Source organism: Diabrotica virgifera, chromosome 9 (assembly GCF_917563875.1).
Source record: "Diabrotica virgifera virgifera chromosome 9, PGI_DIABVI_V3a".
Taxonomy (NCBI): Eukaryota; Metazoa; Arthropoda; class Insecta; order Coleoptera; family Chrysomelidae; genus Diabrotica; species Diabrotica virgifera.
Window position 1 is genome coordinate 204,291,899 of NC_065451.1, and position 22,466 is coordinate 204,314,364.

Consider the following 22,466-nt stretch of genomic DNA (forward strand, 5'->3'; position numbering starts at 1 on the left):
GCGCGTCATCAATATAACTTCGGGAGATGAATATAATATAACTTTTTCGAAAGTTCTGCGAAACTTTGGCAACAGTGGCAATATTTGACAACATACTCATAGGCGCGCTAAATGGAAGTAATAGAAAACAATTTTATTACAGTCGAACCCGCTTATTAGAGTACCGGTTATAGGAATATCCGTTTATGTAATATAAATTCGAGGTCCTGAAACGTTTCTATGTACTCCTTAATAAATTTATCCGTTTATTGAAAAACGTATTAATAAAACAATACCGCTTATTAGAATATTTTTCAGGTCAACGAATGAATTTTTACCTACAATTTCGAATTTCCTAAAAATTTAAATTAAGTCCTGTATTATGGTTTTTTTCGCCAAGGGCTTCGAAGGCCTGTAGTGTTGTTTTATTTAAATATATTATTTGGGTTTGTCAGATAGGTAATAAATATTTTATTACGTTGTTATGAGTAATAATTCAATCGTTTACCGACAAATTCAGTCGTAAAATAATTTCCTTTATCTACAAATTATACATATTGCCAACCACCTGCCTGTTATAAAATTTTTAAGAAACAGTTCGCCCATCCTAATCGCTTGTAAAGTTATAAAACGGTTTCGGGATGGCCAAACCCTTGTAAATGTTTCTAATTTTTATAATTCAGAGCAACAAAACAGACCAGTATTTTTTGTAACAAAAAACAGGCTACAATTACCGATTATTTTTTAAGACTAAATAAATAATTTTCTTTTTAAGTATATTATGTATTTTAATACGAAATAATACGAATTAATACGAAAATATTTACATAATCTACATATTGCATACATTTCATATTAATTACTTTATGCATCCACATAATATAATGGAATTTGGTGTTTTAATAAATACGTTACGCTATTGTATTACAAGAAATAAAAAGACCTAAAACCATATACATATTAACATAGTATGTACTATTATTACGTTTATTCGGTACACTTATTACGGCTAGCCACCAATGATCGGTTATTAGAATATCTCGGTTATAAGAATATTTTTGCTTGACACGAAGGCTATTCCAATAAACGGGCTCGACTGTATTAGTAAATAAATATTTATAAAAATAAACCAAAATGGGTCAAAATTTTATGTTAACATAGGTATTTGCATGAGATAATAAGAAAACAATAACAAATAATCATTTCGTTGTGAAGTGAAACAAGAGCCGTCTTATTTTATTTAGTTCATAGAGCGCCAAAAGCACTCTAACTAGCTTCAACCCTTATTTTTAATAGAACTTTAAATGAAATTTTCCCATTTTTTAAACTATTGATACAATTTTTAGAATAAAAAATCCTAAAACTTTTTATACTCGCATTAGAATTCGAAATATTTTTACGTAAATATACTTACCTATAAGTAAAACTCACAATTAAAAATAATCTATTTTTTCAAATAGCCCTACAACTTAGTTCAATTACACAAAAATGTATTAAATTAATTATAAAATAAACACTACTTCCCTATGGATCAACACTAACGAATTCTTAAAATAATACACTACTGCACTGAAGAGATATAGATACAGATAACAGAGCAGATAATAGAATCGTGATATTACACTTAGAAATCTTACGCAGGTTTGTCAAATTGGCAGTGACTATTTCTCTATGTTGCCTAATCAGTTATTTAGTTATAATATGTTCGATTTGCTACTGTAGCCTCTTAAAAGGTTCTAGCAATGTGGTAGTATCGTTCAATATTATAAAACCGTGGATCCGCTATTTTGACATGTACGCAAGCGCAGAGTGAATGTTACGTTAATGCCGGATAACGTGTCCCGCTATTTAGGTCGAAATAAGGGACGGTAATAACGTTAACGCTAATTTGACATTTGGGATGAAACATAAAAATAATTTATAGAATACAAATTTTACAAATTAAAAACTGGTAAATCATCTTGTTTCCTGTGTTAAAAAACACTTGTGTTATTATTTTGTCTACAATAGACTACTTTTTGTGGTTAGGACATTAGTTATTCAAGATATTTTATATTATTTTTATACTGATTATCTATATTTATTGTTGGTTAAATCATTAAATTTAAAATGCATGTCAACCTGCTCAGTATCAAATTCATTTTTCAATAAAAAAAAACATTTATAATATTCCTCAACATTAATTTCTAGGTTAAATTTAATCCCAAACGTCGGTTGTCATAATAACGTTAAGCCCCGTCCCAGAACATTTGCGATAACTCTCTTGATGCCTGTGTTGAAATAGACCGTTACCCGTTATTTCCGTCTTGACACGGTATTAACGCATTGCCTTTGCGACATCTCTCTATTTTTTGATTTGATAAACTTACCTGTCATGAGCAACTGCTAAAGGAGTAACCGTTTCACATTCAATCGCCTGAGCTGCTTCGTCTAGGAGAATATGCGTGAAGAATCCTTGAGGAAGGCCCATGGCGGAGAGATATACCGATGTAGAAAGAGTTACGACGATTATTTTGTGCTTCATGATGTCTTCCAAAGTCGGTATCTCAAAAGACCGGTATGTTCCGTTGTTTTTAATCAAACAGTACTAAAAAAAAGTGAAATAAACCACAAATCAATTTAGTACAAACAATACAAGTTTGAACACGTTCCAGTCCAAAACGAGTCATCATCATCATCAACAGGTAACAACAAACCTACAGTTGAGTCCGCGAGTCTTTACCCGTGCGTCATTAATACCTGGCGAGATAAAACACATGCTTTTTATCTAGCCCACGCATGAAACTAATGACAAACCAGCTGCCGCCTGTTATTAAGTAAAAACACATGTTATTTTTATGAACGATCTAGACTCGGTGCATTGAAAAGAGATAGGTACAAAGAAAGAGGATTGGGGATGTTTTCACATATTTTAAGTATAATTTCTGACGTTTTGGTTTGTTTACTTTTGTGGCTGTCAGTTTGTTGATTTTTTTCTGTTATTTTGTCAAATTTTTGCATTTTGAAGTTTTTTATAGTATACAAACAGTTGTTTTCACAACTAATTTTATACTGGAGTTAGAAATTTTATGATAAGTTTATGTTATTTTACGATAAATTTTGACAACGTACAAATAACCTCATTGTTGACACAGTTAAGGAATGCTTGTGTTTAATGTGGTGAGCACTGTCTCACCACAATTCCCATTGTCTCACTCCCAGTTTCTCCAGATCTTCTTTGACTGCATATTTCCACCTTTTTCTAGGCCTTCCTACAGACCTTCTTCCATCTGGCCTTTCCCAGAACACATTCACATGCCCTGCCCATCTGAGTTTATTGGTCTTTATATATCTGACTAGATTTTCCTTTGAATAGAGACTCTTAACTCGTTATTGTATTTGCGCCTCCATTCGTTTGTCAAGGCTGGCTCTGCAAGGGCCATATATCATTCGAAGCATTTTACGTTCCCACACGTCAGCATATTAGTACATTCTTTCACGGTTTTTGCTCTAAATTTTAAAGAATCGCTTGGATTGACATGAAATTTGGCATACGCATAGCTTACATGTCAAAGAGAAAAAGTGATATTGTGCCGATGTGTGCTTTTGCCCTGGGGGTGACTTATATGTCCAAAATAAGTCCGGAAATGGGTAAACTGACTAATTTTAAGTAACTTTTGTTCTATATAGAGCTTTTTCCCCAAGTCAACACTTTTCCAGTTATTTGCTAGTGAATATGTTCATTTCTCAACAAATAACCACATTTTTAGACGGTTTTTCGCAAATAACTCAAAAACTAAGTATTTTGTAGAAAAAAAACGTTCTTAGCAAAAATATAGCCTGTAAAAAAGTAAAAGAAATGGTGTACGCGGTAGGTCTCTGGACCTTGTAGAACCAGAGTTATAGCCAATGAAAAATAGATTCATATTCCCCAAATTTCAAATAGAATATTTCGACGTGAAATATCCAAAAAATTAAGCACTTTTTGTAGAAAACCCATTATAACTTTTTTATTAAAGTGTTTAAAAAAAGGTTTATTTCTGTTTTTAGCATTAAATTTAAGCAAAGTTTCTAGCATTAAATTTAAGCAAGTTACGCTCAAAATAAAGTTGGTCCCTTTTGTTTTGGCAAAAAAAATCGGGAAGACCACCCCCTAATTAGTAACTTAAATGAAATTAATCGTTACCGCTCCACAAATTATTTTACTTATGCTGTGTTTATATGATCTGTAAGTTTTATCGATTCAAAGTGCTTATTTTTAAAAAAATTTGGTTTTAAAGTGAAATTTTTAAAAATTTTAATTTTGAAAAATATGTTTTTTTTTCAAAATAACTTAAAAATTGTTAGAGACACCAAAAATCTCGAAAAACAAAACAGTCAGCATTGCTTTTCTGAATATCATGTATTTTTTTGTTTTTCTGTCAGACAAAAATTGATTAAGATTTGGTGTTTCTAAATTTGCATACATTCGTGATCAGTGACTTGTTCAACCCCGTTTAACTACAGCCCTTTCAAAAATAATGACTTTGAACCGATGAAACTTATAGATTATATAAACAATACATACACGAGTCAAAAAACTTGTGAGGTCGTAAGAATTAAGTTCATTTGAGATACTAATTAGGGGGTGATTCTTCCGATTTTTTTTACAAAAAAAAGGGACTAACTTTATTTTGAGCGTAACTTGTTTACTTTTGATGCTAGAAACTTTTTTTTATAAGACAAACATGAAGCTTTTTTTAAACACTTTAACCTTTAACTACCCGCGCATCAAGTTATAACATAACTACACGCGTGGCGTACTTTATATACCACAAGAAAATACACTTAAAAACAGCGGATTTGTTTATTGTTTTTTTTTTAAATACACTTAGGTGTTTGTTATAAATCTTATTCGGCATCAGTGAATACTTGGAGTTCCTTCTCAGTAAGCCAATTGGGATTTATAACTGGAATCTGATTCCATGATAAATACAATTTTTTGAAATGTGATTTTTTACATGAGAAAAAGTATTGTTTATAAAGAAAAATATATTTTGTGCCATAATGACTAAAAACCATTAAAATATGTACTTATATCACTACTTATATTACTATAATCGTGGCATATATTGTCCACCACCGGAAACAACTAATAATAAACTGTAAATTACGATCTTCCCAGAATGCCCATTATAACGAAACTAAAATAAATTGTAAAGCACATTCCAGTGATAGGTTAGAGAGATAAACAAAGTCAAAAATTAAATTTTTAAATATATTTGCAGTAGAATTCTTATATCTGGCGTACAAAATACGCCAGCGCGTGTAGTTAAAGGTTAAATAAGTTGTAATAAGTTTTCCCCGAAATGTGCTGCATTTTTGGTTATTTCACGTTAAAGTATTCCATTTGGAATTTGACGAATATGAACCTATTTTTCATTAGCTATAACTCTGCTTCTACTAGGTATAGAGACGTGATATATATACCATTTTTTAAATTTGTTACAGGCTATATTTTTGCTAAGAATGTTTTTTCGACAAAATACTTACTATTTGAGTTATTTGCGAAAAACCGTCTAAAAGCGTGGTTATTTTGTAGAAAAAATGAACATATTTACTGGTAAATAACTCGAAAAGTCTTGACTTAGTGAAAAAACTCTATAGAACAAAAGTTACTTAAAATTAGTCAGTTTATCCATTTCCGGACTTACTTTGGACGAATATTTTTTCACCCCAAGAGGGGGTGAAAACCACCCCCAGGGCAAAAGCACATATCGGCACAATATCACTTTTTTTCTTTAACTTGTTTTGGCATGTGTATGCCAAATTTCATGCCAATCCAAGCGGTTCTTTAAAATTTAGAGGTTTTGCAATAGTTTGCCGTTAAAGAACGGACTAGATGATCTGATTTATATATACTTCGCGAGCAAGCAAAGGAAACAAGACTGGCTTTGCGAGCTATAGAAGTTTTTGTAGAATTTTATCTTTGTTATCGTATATTAGACCCTCTCTTTCTTATTATTGGTGTCTTAAATTTGGCTGGCCCTATTAAGTTCAGTTCTTGCTTTATTTAGTGCTATTCTATATTTCTTCTAATATCTTTTGTACAACATGTTTAATTCTATACAATTTTATTTATTTTCTAGTGTATGGACCGCTTTACTAAGAATTTTTTAAATTCCAACAAAAGTTGTTAAAATTCCAAGTTAAGCTGAATTTAGAATTTTATTGTTTAAGATATTATTTTTATTGAAGTTGTAGGTTTAATTTTTAACTATTTTCGTACCTATTATAGTTTCTATACGCTCTATTATTAGATTTGAAGCACTTTTTTCGAATTTCTGTTCAATGTAATCACTATTTTATATACAGTGAGCACGTAAAGGTTGGAATAAATTCATTTTCTCGAGAATGGATGATTTTAGAAAAAAATCCCGAAACAGGTCAATTTTTATTTTTAAATTAGGACTTTTTGGCATATATATCATACTAGTGTCGTCACCCATCTGGGCGTGATGATGTCATCGATGATTTTTTTAAATCAGAATAGGGCTCGTGTGATAGCTCATTTGAAAGGTAATTCAATTCTCTATTCAGTAATATAAACATTAACATAATTATTTATACAGGGTATCCAAGGAAAATTTTTTTGGATTAAATTAATTGACATAAAAAGAAGAATGTATGCAATTTATTTAATTCAAAATACATATTACTGCTCTCAGAAAACTAAAAAAAAAAAAAAAATGTTTATTTGAAAAATAATCATTGCGTTTCGCTTAAATTAAATGTTCAAACTGTCACGAGGCTGGTGGGTGGCAGCTTTAATGTTGAATTTAAGCAAAAAACAATATTTATTTGCCAAATAAACATTTTTTCCTATTTTCTGATAGCAGTAAAATGTATTTTGAATTAAATAAATTACACACAATTCTTCTTTTTATGTCAATAAATTTAATTAAAAAAAATTTTTTTTGGACACCCTGTATAAATAATTATGTTAATGTTTATATTACTGGATAGAGAATTGAATTACCTTTCAAATGAGCTATCACACGACCCCTATTTTAATTTAAATCATCGATGACGTCATCACGCCCAGATGGGGGACGTCACTAGTATGATATATATGCCAATAAGTCGTAATTTAAAAATAAAAATTGACCTGTTTTAGGACTTTTTTCCAAAATCGTCCATTTCCGAGAAAATGAATTTATTCCAACCTTTACGTGCTCACTGTATGTATACAGCCAACAATCAATCATAATTACATCAATCACATCAATCAATAATTATGCCAATGAAACAAAACAAAATAACAAAACAATTAAAAGTGACTTACCTTTTGAACTATCGGATGAACAGTAGACACCCAACGTTTCGTGTAGTAAATCCTCAGAGGTCTCGCGCTCTCCTCACCGTTTTCCACCCACTGATCCAAATAATCTTTGATATACAAATCGGCCGCGCTGTTCGAATGTGTACACAACAGAATCCTGTTGGGGGAGTCTTTGATGAGCTCTCTGATCGCCTGGGCTAAAGTAAACGTTTTTCCGGTACCGAAAGGGCCGATGACCAAGATCGGTGGTAATTGAACACATAACGGCGTGGTTATGGCGTTTACCGCTTCTTTTTGTTTGATGTTTAGTCTGCTGTCGAGCGTTCTAGACCATTGTCTAGAAGGCGACCTACAAAAAACCGGATACAATAAATCAAATAAGACAAATCAAATAAAACAAATGGATTTTAATAAAACTGAAAAAGTTTACATGCTGTATAACGGACTCCCCTCGTCGCGTAAATAGGCTCTTCCAACTATTTACTGTGACTGAACCACGAACAACTATTTCGTGAAGATTTATAGTATATTTACAAGGACAGGAAAAAAGCAGCTACAATAGGTAAGGGAGTATGAATAGAAAAAGGACAACAGAAACAAGGAGAGCAAAATACGTGAAATCTAAGAGAAGTGAAAGAACAAGAAAGATATGTATCGACACTTTCATTCATAAGATAGTCGTAATGGGAACAACATCACAGAAGAAGCTATTGTGGAATATGTCAGAAAATGGGATGTTCTTTGAATGAGCAAATACTCTGGGCTAATTAGCAAAATACAAGGAAAAGTTATTTACCAGCATTTTTTTTGCTGGAATCGAATCTTATGATTCTATATATTAATAATATAGGTATGCAAAGTCCGCAGATAGTGTGCTACTTTTTTTATAAACAAAATGGCGCCCGAAAATCGTGTTTTTTTAAAATTTTTGCTCTATAACTCCAAAGATTTTAACTTTACACCAAAAACACCCAAATAAAAATTCACCGTAATTAAATTCTGCATAGTGACCTGTTTTTCTCGATTTACTTCGACGAAAATTTTCTCCGGAAAATGCGGGTTTTTCCAATGAAATCTTTATATTTTAACTAAAATTTTAGATAAGTAATTGTTTATCAATAATTAAATAACTTAAATTAAATAAAAAGACACTGTACCTATCTAATGTACTTTACAGAATTGAAATTGGACTATTTAAGCGGCCTCAGGAATATTTTAAAAATATAAAAAAAATTTTGCTTATAAACAAATAGAATATCTCGGGAAATATTAAATTAAATTAAATCGTGAAAACGGTATTGGAAAAAAAAGCGGTAGGACGCTTCTTTTAAAAGAAAAAACGTTTAATTATGATGAGTGGTTCCTGAGATACAACCGGTCAAGGTTAACCGGCATTTACGGCAAAGATATAAACAATAGGATCATAATTTTTGACCCATCACCTTTTTATTTTTGTCCTCTTCCTCCACACCAATTTTCATATCTTTAAAATACTCCTAACATATAGTATTATAATAAAAACTGTCGATATTACGAGTGAAAATTGCCGAAAATAGTAAAATTCCAATCAAAAATTAGGTTGGAGTAAATGTAATCTCAAAGTTCAAAATCGGTATACGTTAAAAAAATGCATTTTCTCGGCTTCCCATGGAGCAATTTTCTTCATTCTTTTTTTGTTACCAAGTAACTCGAGGAGAGCCATCTAACGGATGGATATTATTAAATGTCAAACTTGATATTGTTTTGTTATAATAGATTAATTTATTTATACGAAAAGAAAACTACATATTTTTTCCAGTTGTAGACTTTTTTAGATAAACTTACTACAAGTGTACGTTTTAATGTTAAAAACACAATTTGAAAGCTGTATAATTATTTAAACATTCTTTATTTAAACAAATTAAAAATTGTTGTTATAATAAATAAATTTATTTATTACATACAACAAAACAAAAGCAACTTTGACATAATAATGCGTTAGTTAGATGGCTCTAGTCGAGTTATTTGGGAACAAAAAAAGAATGAAGAAAATTGCTCCATGGGAAGCCGAGAAAATGCATTTTTTTAACGAATACCGATTTTGAACTTTGAGATTACATTTGATTACATTTTCTCCAACCTATTTATTGATTGGAATTTTGATATTTTGGCAATTTTCACTCATAATATCGATAGTTTTTATTGTAATAATATATGTTATGAGTATTTTAAAGATATGAAAATTGGTGTGGAGCAAGAGGATAAAAATAAAAAGGTGACGGTTCGAAAATTATGATCCTATTGTTTATATTATCTTTGGCGTAAATGCCGGTCAACTTTGACCGGTTGTATCTCAGGAACTACTCATCACAATTAAACGTTTTTTCTTTTAAAAGAAGCGTCCTGTCGCTTTTTTTCCAATACCGTTTTCACGATTTAATTTAATGTAATATTTCCCGAGATATTCTATTTGTTTATAAGCCAAAAAATTGTTTATAATTTTAAAATATTCCTGAGGTCGCTTAAATAGTCCAATTTCAATTCTGTAAAGTACATTAGATAGGTACAGTGTATTTTTATACAAAAATCATAGTTATTCTTATGTATCATAATTATTGTGGTTATTATAGAGCCCGTAAGTTTTTAATTAACAGTTCAATTGTTGCTAAACTGTTCATTTAATTTCCATCGGCTTCTGGAATTATAATCTATACGAAACGAGCTTTTATATTACCAAGTTATTTAATTATTGATAAACAATTACTTATCTAAAGTTTTAGTTGAAAATTAAAAATTTTGTTGGAAAAACCCGCATTTTTCGGGGAAACATTTCGTCGAAGTAAATCGGGAAAAACACGTCTTTATGCAGAATTTAATTACGGTGAATTTTTATTTGGGTGTTTTTGGTGTAAAGTTAAAATCCTTGGAGTTGCAGACCAAAAATTGAAAAAAAAACACGACTTTGCATACCTATACATATTATTAATATATACAATCATAAGATTCGATTCCAGCAATAAAATTGCCGGTAATTTCCTAAAAATGGCCTATTCTCCGATAATCTGCCCAGACTACAAAGTATACATGCGAAGATGCGGAAGTAACGGGATATTATAGATTATTTTTAAGTGCAGGGTAAAACTAAACTGCATTTTTAAGATAGGCGGTTAATTTTGCCGGTGAGTGTATTATAGTTGGCCCTGTTTTGACTGATGTTATTACGAAAATGTGCAGCTCAGACAATAATTTATAAGTTGTGTTATACATAGTAAAATACGTTGTCAATTCTTTGACCGTTGACTGAAAAATAGAAAGAATCTGTACTTACCATGGTATACTTGGTTCCAAGTAGGTCTCCGGAAAAATCATCTTAAAATTAGTCATCTTATCCAACGTATAATGCCACTCGCAGTATGGTATCCTGTTCAACTGGAACTGGATATCCACCTGGACATCAGAATCCTTCGTCAAACCCAACTCCTTCACAGTAACAGCGCTTAATCTCAAATAGATCGTGTTCTTTCCCTTGTCTTCTATCCAAGCTTCGTAAACTCGTCGTCTAAGCGGGCTTTCTGATACAGAAAGCGATAGATAGACGCTATTGCAGTGCATGAGTATTAATCTTCCTTCCGAAGTGTCTTCGGATAATACTTTGCCAAGACTCACAGAAGCGAATAGCTCGCCGTTGTTGGAATATTTCGCGGTGCTAGCGGCCATGCTGTTAGGCGATAGAATGTAGCTGAGAGCCAGTTTCAGCTTCGCGGATAAGTTGTATTGAGCTACTAACTCGTACCTAAAAACAAAAAAAATATTTTCTCAATACTGCTCTGTAAGTATATATTTCTTTCTCAACAGACATATTCCTTATTAACTACGCCTCTATACTATATCTCCCTTCCTTATTCTTAGTTAACTCACAAAAAAGTCGAGATTTTCGTTAAATGTTAAAAGTTTTTTACCTCATAAATCAGCAAAACCTGTCATACAGGGTGAGTCATGAGGAACTGTACGTACTCCTACCTCGTATAGAGGCTCCTATGGGGAATAACAAATGACCATTAAAAAGTGTCTGCTCCCCTTGTTCAATAATATACAGGGCAAGTTTCGCATTTTGACAGAAATTTATATTCGTCATAAATTTTGAACGGTCAGATCGATGTGTCTCTTATTTTGGTCAATCGTTACACTATTACCACCTAATCAACTGATTTATTCAAACTAGAAAAAAATCAGGTCCGGCTTTAAAAAATTAGTTCGTTTGGGTCATAGAAAAAATTTCACCCTGTATACGCCCTTTGAAAGCTCTAATATGAATTTTACAAATTAGACAAAGAGGCAATTAAAATGGCATATTTATTTTTTTCCCACACGATTACTTAATTTTTTATAAAATAATCAAATTTGACTATGAATAATAATTAAAGGTTTGGTAAAGTGACCCATAGATTTAAAAAAATTTACTTTTATTACAAAAATTAATTTTTTTTAACAAATATTTAATTTATGTTACCACCCAATCAACTGATTTATTCAAACTAGAAAAAAATCAGTACCAGATTTAAAAAAATATTTCGTTTTGGTCTTAGAAAAAATTTCACCCTCTATACTCTTTTTGAAAACTCTAATATGAATTTTACAAATTAGACAAATAGACAATTAAAATGGCATATTTATTTTTTCCCCACACGATTACTTAATTTTTTATTAAAAAATCAAATTTGTCAAAATCGGAATTTTAACCTAAAAATGAAAAAAAAAAAAAAAAAGATGAAATCACGGTTTAACTCGCTACAACGTTCCATTTAAAATTTTTTTTTCTGAAATTTTTACAGCACACATCTCTTATCATTGTGAAGACTATGACAATTGTTGTAGACTTTCAGTCTTCTTCTCGTAAAAGTTATGAATTTTTAAAAATAAAAGGTGCAGCTTCGTGAATTGCAAAGTTAGATCGCAAAAATTAAGTGAAAAAATTTAAAATTTATCTATTTTGATCACGTCTATGTTAAACTATAGAGTCCAAAGAGAAGTGTTATGGGGAGTTTTAGATCTAGACGTGTTATAAAAAAAATGGTGAAACTTTAAATTTTAAGAAAAACGTTGTTTTTGACAAATTTGATTTTTTAATAAAAAATTAAGTAATCGTGCGGGGAAAAAAATAAATATGCCATTTTAATTGCCTATTTGTCTAATTTGTTTTTAATTACGGGCCTGATTTTTTTCTAGTTTGAATAAATCAGTTGATTGGGTGGTAACATAAATCAAATATTTGTTAAAAAAAATTAATTTTTATAATAAAAGTAAATTTTTTTTGAATCTATGGTTCACTTTTTACCAAATTTTTAATTTTATTAGTTTTAAATAAAACTAATTTTTTAAAGCCGGACCTGATTTTTTTCTAGTTTGAATAAATCAGTTGATTGGGTGGTAACATAAATCAAATATTTGTTAAAAAAAAATTAATTTTTGTAATAAAAGTTAATTTTTTTAAATCTATGGTTTACTTTACCAAACTTTTAATTCATAGCCAAATTTGATTTTTTTATAAAAAATTAAGTAATCGTGTGGGGAAAAAAATTAATATGTCATTTTAATTGCCTATTTGTCTAATTTGTAAAATTAATACTAGAGTTTTTAAAAAGCATATACAGGGTGAAATTTTTTCTAAGACCCAAACGAACTAATTTTTTAAAGCCGGACCTGATTTTTTTCTAGTTTGAATAAATCAGTTGATTAGGTGGTAATAGTGTAACGTTTGACCAAAATAAGAGACACATCGATCCGACCGTTAAAAAATTATGACGAATATAAATTTCTGTCAAAATGCGAAACTCGCCCTGTATATTATTAAACAATGGGAGCAGACACTTTTTAATGGTCATTTGTTATTCCCCATAGGGGCCTCTATACGAGGTAGGAGTAAGTACAGTTCCTCATGACTCACCCTGTATATAAGAAAAGGATTGGTAGTAAACTTTCATGGTTGGTCACTTCGAGTAGAGAGCAGCAGGCCTACGCCTCTCCGATGATGACTCCAAAACGAGTCGAAAATCGTCGATTTAGGGTGCTGGACTGCGCTCATTGCAAAAATGGACTAAGACAGGGCGATGGACTATCGTGTCTCTTATTTAACCTGGCATTTGAAAGAAATAATTCGAGAATCTCAAATTAATACGAATGGTACTATCTTTAACAAATCAGTACAAATTGTCGGATACGCAGATGACGCAGACATCAAAGTGGATCCACAGAATGTCTGACTGAAGAATTTCGGTCGTTAAGAGCATTTGCAGCACAGATAATGGGACTATAAATGTTCAAAAGATCAAATATATGCGTTGCACTAGGTCAAGCAACCCGACACCTACAAGAATAATAATTGACCACCTAGAACTGGAAGGTGTCAACACCTTCATATATCTAGGCTTGATGGCAACTAAAGATAACAATGTCAGTGAAGAAATTAAAAGAAGAATAGTGCTCGTCAATAAGTCTTACTATGGCTTAAGAAAGCAGATGGCCTCAAAAATATCGAAAAATTAAATTGACTGTCTACAAAACACTAATAAGACCAGTGCTAACATATGGTTCAGAAACTTGGTCACTTACTCAGAATGACCAAGAACTACTCAAACGTTTTGAGCGAAAAATTCTAAGACCAATATATGGATAATATATAACTGAATATCCACCTGGACGTCAGAATCCTTCGTCAAACCCAACTCCTTCACAGTAACCGCGTTTAATCTCAAATAGATCGTGTTCTTCCCCTTGTCTTCTATCCAAGCTTCGTAAACTCGTCGTCTAGGCGGGCTTTCTGATACAGAAAGGGATAGATAGACGCTATTGCAGTGCATGAGTATTAATCTTCCTTCCGAAGTGTCTTCGGATAATACTTTGCCAAGACTCACGGAAGCGAATAGCTCGCCGTTGTTGGAATATTTCGCGGTGCTAGCAGCCATACTGTTAGGCGATAGAATGTAGCTGAGAGCCAGTTTCAGCTTCGCGGATAAGTTGTATTGAGCTACTAACTCGTACCTACAAACAAAATAATAATTTAAAGAGTTACGCTATTACTGCCTTGTAAGATATCGACAAAACACATTTTTCTCAATACTGCTCTATATATATTTTTATCTACTCTATGTCATATTATGCATATGTTTTTAGTTTGTGAAAACTGTCATTATAGATAGCAGTGCGTAAAGGGTTTAAAGTGTGCGTGAAGTAACAATGTATTTTAAATGGGATTTACGTTTTCGCACACTTTCAATGGGTTTTTTGGCACACTTTCATATAATCAAATATCCTTAATGATGACAATATGATATCCTCATGGTGATGACAATATGAGCAATGACTTACAACAAAATTTTTGACAGTTTTGTGGTTTGAAAGTAGTTAGGATTTTTAAATTTCAAAGTTCTAAAAATTGTAGAATAAAAATGAATTCCAGTGACGAAGAGTTAGTTTTTTTATTTGTTCATGGTAGAGTAGATAAAATATTGTATGAAACTGTGCGTGAAGTACTTTTTGCGAACTTACGCGATGTATAGCACTCGCTCCGTTGTCGCTCGTGCTCTAAAAATCGCGTGCGTTCGCAAAAAGCATACTTCACGAACTGTTTCATAAATAACTATTTCTCAATAGACATTTATTTATTAAACACGCATATGTACTATATCTCCCTTCCTTATACTTACTTAACTCCCAAAAAGTCGAGATTTTCGTTAAATGTCTTTAAAAGTTTTTTACCTCATAAATCAGCAAAACCTGTTATATATAAGAAAAGGACTGTTTACATAACATCCATTTGAGTCGACCATCTCAAACCTGCTAGACTCTTTTTTTATTTACATAATATAATATTTACATAAATGTGAAACCATTATAAAAAACCAATATGAGTAGACCTCTAACTGAAACATTCGATCCAACAAAAAAGATGAAAAAGAATAAAGGCACTTTTTGTTTTTATTCGATTCAGAGTTGGACCATCATCTCCATATAGCTATTTCAGCATCCCATGCATCTTCAGTGAAGCTATGCAGTCACAACTCTAAAGCGAATATTAACAACCCTGCCTATTTAAGGGAAACCATCGCGATACAATGATTCCACTTTTTGAGACGCAATCTAGCGACATCTCTCGCAATACGAGGAAAACAACGAAAAGACCTAGATACAAAGTTTACTACTTTTTAAACAATTAGAATAATTGAAATAAAAATATAATAAACAATATTTTGTTTATTATATTATTCTATAAAAACCTACATGAAGCATCAATACCAAAAAAAGACACGCTATTAATACTGAGAGACACAAACGCACAACTGGGAAAGAAGGATACTTGAAAGACCTAGTCGGAAACGAAAAAAAAATTATACACGAAAAAACAAACGACAATGGCCAAATAATCTATCAACCCGCAGCAACACTAAGTAAGACCTTCCTATCGACAAAATTTGAGCATCCAAGAAAACATAAGCCAACCTGAAGACATTCATTTGGCAGTGAAAAATCATTATTAATTAATAAGATTGTTTTGCCTTCGCATTGCAACTGAATAAAAATGGTGTACATTTTTGTTTTATATTAGTATTACTCCTATAGAGTAACTAGGTCCATTTTCCGTTGGAACTTTACCAAGCTGCAGACGGGGATTGTGAATTGCAACTTTTTAGAATTCCCTCTTGTCTTCACTGCAGCATCCATCTGGCTTGCAAATTTTAGAAGCCATAGAGGTGTCATCAGGGAAATGGACCAATAAGTTTTCAATTTAAAAATCTTTTAGTAATATTTTTCAATATTATTAATGTTGCTATTAGGATTGAAAACTTTACCTTTCAGTTGCCAGATGACCCTAGTCATTAGACGCTAGGATTAACTTTCATGGTTTGGTCACTTCGAGCAGAGAGCAGCAGGCCTACGACTCTCCGATGATGACTCCAATAAGAGTCGAAAATCGTAGATTCAGAGTGCTGGACTGCGCTCCCTGTTCTAAGTGAAAAATAAGATTGTTTTGCCTTCGCATTGCAACTGAATAAAAATGGTATACATTTTTGTTTTAGAAAATTTTAAATTTCAAAGATAAATAATGAGAACAATATTGTGTCCCAATGTAACATGAGAGGGAGAAATAAGAATGAGAACAAATGCCGAAATTGAAAAAGAACTAAAGTTGGGAAATACAGTCAGATACGTAAAATCTCTTCGCTTAGAATGGATAGGGCACATACAGAGACGCCCATACTCAGATATGCTGATAACTAACTGGACGCCCACTGGATTGATTCAATTTTGCCAGAGCGAAGACTTCGTAATAACAAACACCCTTTTTAAATCACCTCCTCGGCGATTATATACATGGACATATCCACAACATACCAAAGAAAAAATAGTGAGAAATCAAATAGACTACATTCTGATAGCAAGGAGGTATCGTAATGCTGTTAAATGTACTAAGACGTACCCAGGAGCTGATATAGGCTCAGATCATAATCCGGTAGTTACTGTGATAGAGGCGAGACCAAAAAAGATAAGGAGACCACAAAGAAAGACACTAGATTTAGTTAAACTTAGAAACAAAAATATACAACAAGAAACAGGAGAAGAAATAAATGAAAACCTCAGTTCAGTGCAACAACAAATTAACGATACAGATAACGTTAACCAAAAATTAAAGTACATAAATACAGCTATACAAACAGCAGGAAAGAAACATCTGACAAAAACGACAACAAAGAACAAGGGGTGGATGACACAGGACATACTAGACTTGATGGAACAAAGAAGAAATATGAAGAATTACCTAGACAAATACAAAGAAATAAACAAACACATAAAAAAGAGAATAAAAGAAGCCAAAGAGGCGTGAATTAAAGAACAGTGTGAAGAAATGGAAACCTATGAGAAAAAGTATGATGCGTTCAATATGCACAAAAAAGTAAAAGAGATAACAGGAAGCATAAAGAAATGCCAAATAGGTAAACTTAAAGACAAAGATGGAAACCTTATTGTAGATCTAGAGAATAAAATAAAAAGATGGACAGAATACCTGAATGAATTATTTGAAGACGATAGAAACAACTTAACTCAGATAATCAATGCAACTGGGCCAGACATATTGAAAGAAGAAGTAGAATACGCAATAAGAAACGCTAAAAATGGAAAAGCAAACGGACCTGATGAAATCCCTACAGAACTGCTGAAGCTTTTGAATGTTCAATCCGTAACCATAATATTGCATATATTCAATACAATATACAGTACTGGTATAATACCACAAGAATGGTTGCTGTCTACGTTTGTCACCATACCGAAGAAAACTAAGGCAGTGCAATGTTCAGATCATCGAACAATCTCCTTGATGAGTCACCTGCTTAAAATATTTCTTAGAGTCATCCACAACCGAATCTATCAAAAACTAGACATCGATATTAACGATACACAGATGGGATTCAGAAAAGGATTAGGTACAAGGGATGCTCTCTTTGCTCTGAACGTTCTAACACAGAGATGCCTAGATGTTAACCAAGAGGTACACGCCTGCTTTATAGACTTTGAAAAGGCCTTTGACAAAGTACGCCACAGTAAACTCAAAGAAATCCTGGAGAGTAAGAACATTGACACCAGAGACATACAAATAATATTAAATCTGTACTGGAATCAGCGAGCTAATATAAAAATAGAAGACCAAACATCGGACGAAATAGAAATACGTAGAGGGGTACGACAGGGTTGTATATTGTCACCGCTCTTGTTTAATATCTACAGCGAACAAATATGCCAAGAAGCTCTCTCATATGCAAACGAAGGGATAATAGTCAATGGAGAAGTTATCAATAACATTCGATATGCTGACGATACTGTGATAATGGCAAGAACAGCGGAAGATCTACAACATCTAGTTGAAAGTATGAATGAGATATCTACGGCATAAGGATGAACGTCAAAAAAACCAAATATATGACCTTCAGTAAGAATCCAATAAATGACACTAGTATCACAATAAACGGTACCCAACTTGAAAAAGTAAACGAATACAAATACTTGGGAACCCTTATCAATGAAACAGGTGACCAAAATCACGAGATAAAAAGACGTATTGAAATTGCCAGGTCTACTTTTATAAAAATGAAAAAATTATTTTGTAATCGTGATATTAGTATTCATCTACGAACTAGAATGTTAAAATGCTATGTATTCAGTACTTTGCTCTACGGTGTTGAGTCATGGACTCTTAAACAGAGGAATATTAAAAATCTTGAAAGCTTTGAGATGTGGTACTACCGCCGTATACTACGAATAAGTTGGGTGGATAAAATTACAAATGAAGAAGTAATACGCAGAATAAATAACAAGCCAGAAGTTCTACTGAATATAAAAAAGAGAAAACATGAATACTTAGGCCACCTGATGAGGGGACAAAAGTACACATTCCTACAAAACATAATGCAAGGAAAAATCCAAGGACGAAGAAATCCAGGCCGTAGAAGAATGTCCTGGATGAGAAATTTGAGAGTGGTTTGGCTGTACCACTAACGAATTGTTCAAAACAGCAGTAAATAAAATTAGAATCGCCCTAATGATATCCAATCTCCGATAGGAGAGGCACTCAAAGAAGAAGAAGAACTGGACACCACTATGGCCCAGGTGTAGAGGAAGGCCTAGAAGAAGATGGTTGGCTGATGTAGAAGATATACGAGCACTGAATGTTAAAGACTGGAAAGTTCAGTGCAAGGACATGAATAAATGGAAAAGAGTCACGACAACAGCAAAGACACACCACAAGTTATAAATGACATAGAGGAATACTCCACCTCACCCAAGAATAGGATTTTGAACGCCAAGAATATGATTTTGAATCTCTAGGGATTGTAACGCTTAATGAATGAATGAAAGAAAAACAAAATAAAATTTTGGTGCCGTTTTAAAGACTCACCTTGCCATTTCTTCAATGAACAGCAACTCGTGCATCCTCTCTCTGTAATTATTCTTCGTAAACTTCTTTTCAGCAACAGTCGCGTGAGATAGCAGGAAAGTATCAGCATGAGGGCAGGGATACATCGACCTCAACCTCTTCTCCCACTCTTCGTTTGGGTTGGCGTTTTCCACGGTCGAATGGAAAGGAACTATGTCTGAGTTGTGGATGGTCCACCTCTCTGAGATCGATAGTGATATTTCTTTCCGGATCTCGTTGATCTTCTCCAAATCCGGGTCGGGGACGACGTCTACGCACATGTGTTTGACTAGAACTGGTTCAGATGTGAAATCGAATACCACCGATTGCCTGAAAATGAATGGAGTCCCTTAAAACTAAACTACACACAGCGGCAAAATTAACAGAACACCTTAAAAATTGGACATGTTAGATGTCTCGAATTTCCTAAAGCTGTTGTCCGATTTGAGTGACTTGTTTAGTGACAACGTTAATAGTCCAGAAAGCCACTGCGCATCCGCTAGGAAAAATATTCCGATTCGGATTTTTTGCACAATCTTACTCAAAAAGGACCCCTTTTAACAAATTTGCATGTTGCCAGGTCCAAAAGTTGGTAAAATTTTTTTTAACCGTTTTTTTTTGTTTTTTCCTAAAATTATTATTTTTGCATCGAACAAAGTTTTTTTAGGTTTTTTGGATCATTTCAAACAGAAAAAGTCTTTAGTGACTTTTCTCTAAAGTTAATAGTTTTTGACATATAAGCGCTTAAGAATTTAAAAATTGCGAAATCGGCCATTTTTAACCCTCAGAAACTATGTGAAAAACTGAAAATTTAGATGTTGCCAAGGTAAGAAGATATTCTTTGAACATCGATTGATGAAATCCCGAAGAGTTTTTTGCAATACAATATCGAAAACCCCTTTGTTTTTTAATTGCCAATCAAGCGGGCGCTTGATTGGCAACCGTTGCATATGTAACATGCGTAAATATATGTGCGGAAAAATATTTCGATTCAATTTTTTTTACCATCTTGCTTGAAAATATCAAATCTTAACAAATTTGTATGTTACCAGGATCAAAAAGTCAAAATTGTTTTTAACGTTTGTTTTTTGTTTTTTCCTAAAACTAATTTTTTTACATCGGACAATTTTTTTTAGGTTTTTTGGATCATTCCAAATAGAAAATATCTTAAGTGACTTTTCTGTAAATGTGATAGTTTTCGAGATATAAGCGATTGAAAATTTAAAAATTGCAAAATCAGCCATTTTTAACCCTCAGAAACTATGTAAAACACCGAAAATTTCAATGATAGATATTCAAGGTACGTAGATATTCTAAGAATATCGACTGATGAAGTCCCGAAGAGCTTTTCGCAATACAATATCGACGGACACGCGCCAACTCGTAGCTTTTAATGACAAAAATTTTCAAATCAAAATGTACACCGGCCAATTCGTAACTTTTCTATTACCTGACCTGCCAACTCAAAACTTTCTTCAGGTGAATTCGAAACCATTTATTAAATCTAATACCTTAAATCTAAACCGTATGTTCCTTGGTTTGCTTAAAAACATTATATTTTGTATTATATGTACCTATAAAAAATAGCAAAAATTGAAATATCTTAATAAAATAATTGAAACAATATTATAGTGTTTCATTAACACGTGTTATAAATATTATTTCCATCAAGTATAGCTCTACATGAGTTTGGTTTTTATCAAGTAATTGTAAATTCAATATTTAGATGTTTAGCAATGATAAATTATTTAAATCCATCTGATAATTTAAAAGCAAAGAGATTTTCCATATGTTTATTTCAAGTCTAAAAGAGTATACCTTTATTTTGTTACGAATTCACCGGTAGTTGATTGGTTACCGAAAAATTACCTGAGGGCCAGAGTTACCAATTGGCCTGTAATTAGGATGGGGGATTAAAATAGAGACGAATTCACCGGGACCCAATATCGAAAATCCCTTTGTTTTTTAATTGCTAGTCAAGCGGTCGCTACACTATGTTTAACCGTTGCATGTATACAACATTGTATGTAATATGCGTAAATATATTGTGCGAAAAAATCTTCTGATTCAATTTTTTTTTCACCATCTTGCTTAAAAAGGTTCCCTATTAACAAATTTGCATGTTGCCAGGGTCAAAAATGTGCCAAAAAAATTTGAAACAATTTTTTTAAACTTAAAATGTTTTCCGATTATTATATACACATGCAACGGTTGAAAATAGGGTCGCTTTCGCTTGATTAGCAATTAAAATACAAATGGGGTTTTCGATATTTTATTGCAAAAAGCTCTTCGGGATTTTATCAATCGATATTCTTAGAATATCTACGTACCTTGGTATCATTGAAATGTTTGGCGTTTAACATAGTTTTTGAGGATTAAAAATGGCCGATTTTGCAATTTTTAAAATTTCAATCGCTTATATCTCGAAAACTATCACATTTACAGAAAAATCATTTAAGATATTTTCTATTTGGAATGCTCCAAAAAACCTAAAAAAAATGTCCGATGCAAAAAAAATAGTTTTAGGAAAAAACAAAAAACAAACGTTTAAAAAATTTTTTGACTTTTTGATCCTGGCAACATACAAATTTGTTAAGAGGGGATATTTTCAAGTAAGATAGTGAAAAAAATTGAATCGAAATATTTTTCCGCACATATATTTACGCATGTTGCATATACATAAAACAGTTGCCAATCAAGCGCCCGCTTTATTGTCAATTAAAAGACAAAGGGGTTTTCGATATTGTATTGCAAAAAACTCTTCGTGATTTCATCAATCGATGTTCAAAGAATATCTTCTTACCTTGGCAACATCGAAATTTTCAGTTTTTCACATAGTTTCTGAGGGTTAAAAATGGCCGATTTCGAAATTTTTAAATTTTTAATCGCTTATATGTCAAAAACTATCAAGTTTAGAGAAAAGTCACTAATGACCTTTTCTGTTTAAAATGATCCGAAATCCCTAAAAAAAACTTTGTTCGATGCAAAAATAATAATTTTAGGAAAAAAACAAAAACAAACGTTTAAAAAAATTTTGACCCACTTTTGGACCTGGCAACATGCAAATTTGTTAAAAGGGGTCCTTTTTGAGTAAGATTGTGCAAAAAATCCGAATCGGAATATTTTTCCTAGCGGATGCGCAGTGGCTTTCTGGACTATAAGTAAATCACTCCATGGTGTAGTTGGTATATTTTAATAAAAAATTAAATTTTTTTAAAAAATGCAAAAGGATTACGTTCAAAA

General features: G+C 32.2%; 1 protein-coding gene across 1 annotated transcript in view; it reads right to left on the reverse strand.

The window, feature by feature from the left end:
* Positions 1-22,466, reverse strand: part of LOC114329787 (probable helicase with zinc finger domain) — a 52,021-nt gene that overhangs the window by 12,410 nt on the left and 17,145 nt on the right. Inside the window, exons 5-8 of the mRNA XM_028279002.2 lie at positions 19,206-19,553; positions 10,587-11,051; positions 7,283-7,628; positions 2,349-2,566 (exon numbers count right to left, since the gene is read on the reverse strand). Of these exons, the coding sequence (XP_028134803.1) occupies positions 2,349-2,566; positions 7,283-7,628; positions 10,587-11,051; positions 19,206-19,553 (1,377 nt within the window). The remainder of the gene's footprint in view (positions 1-2,348; positions 2,567-7,282; positions 7,629-10,586; positions 11,052-19,205; positions 19,554-22,466) is intronic.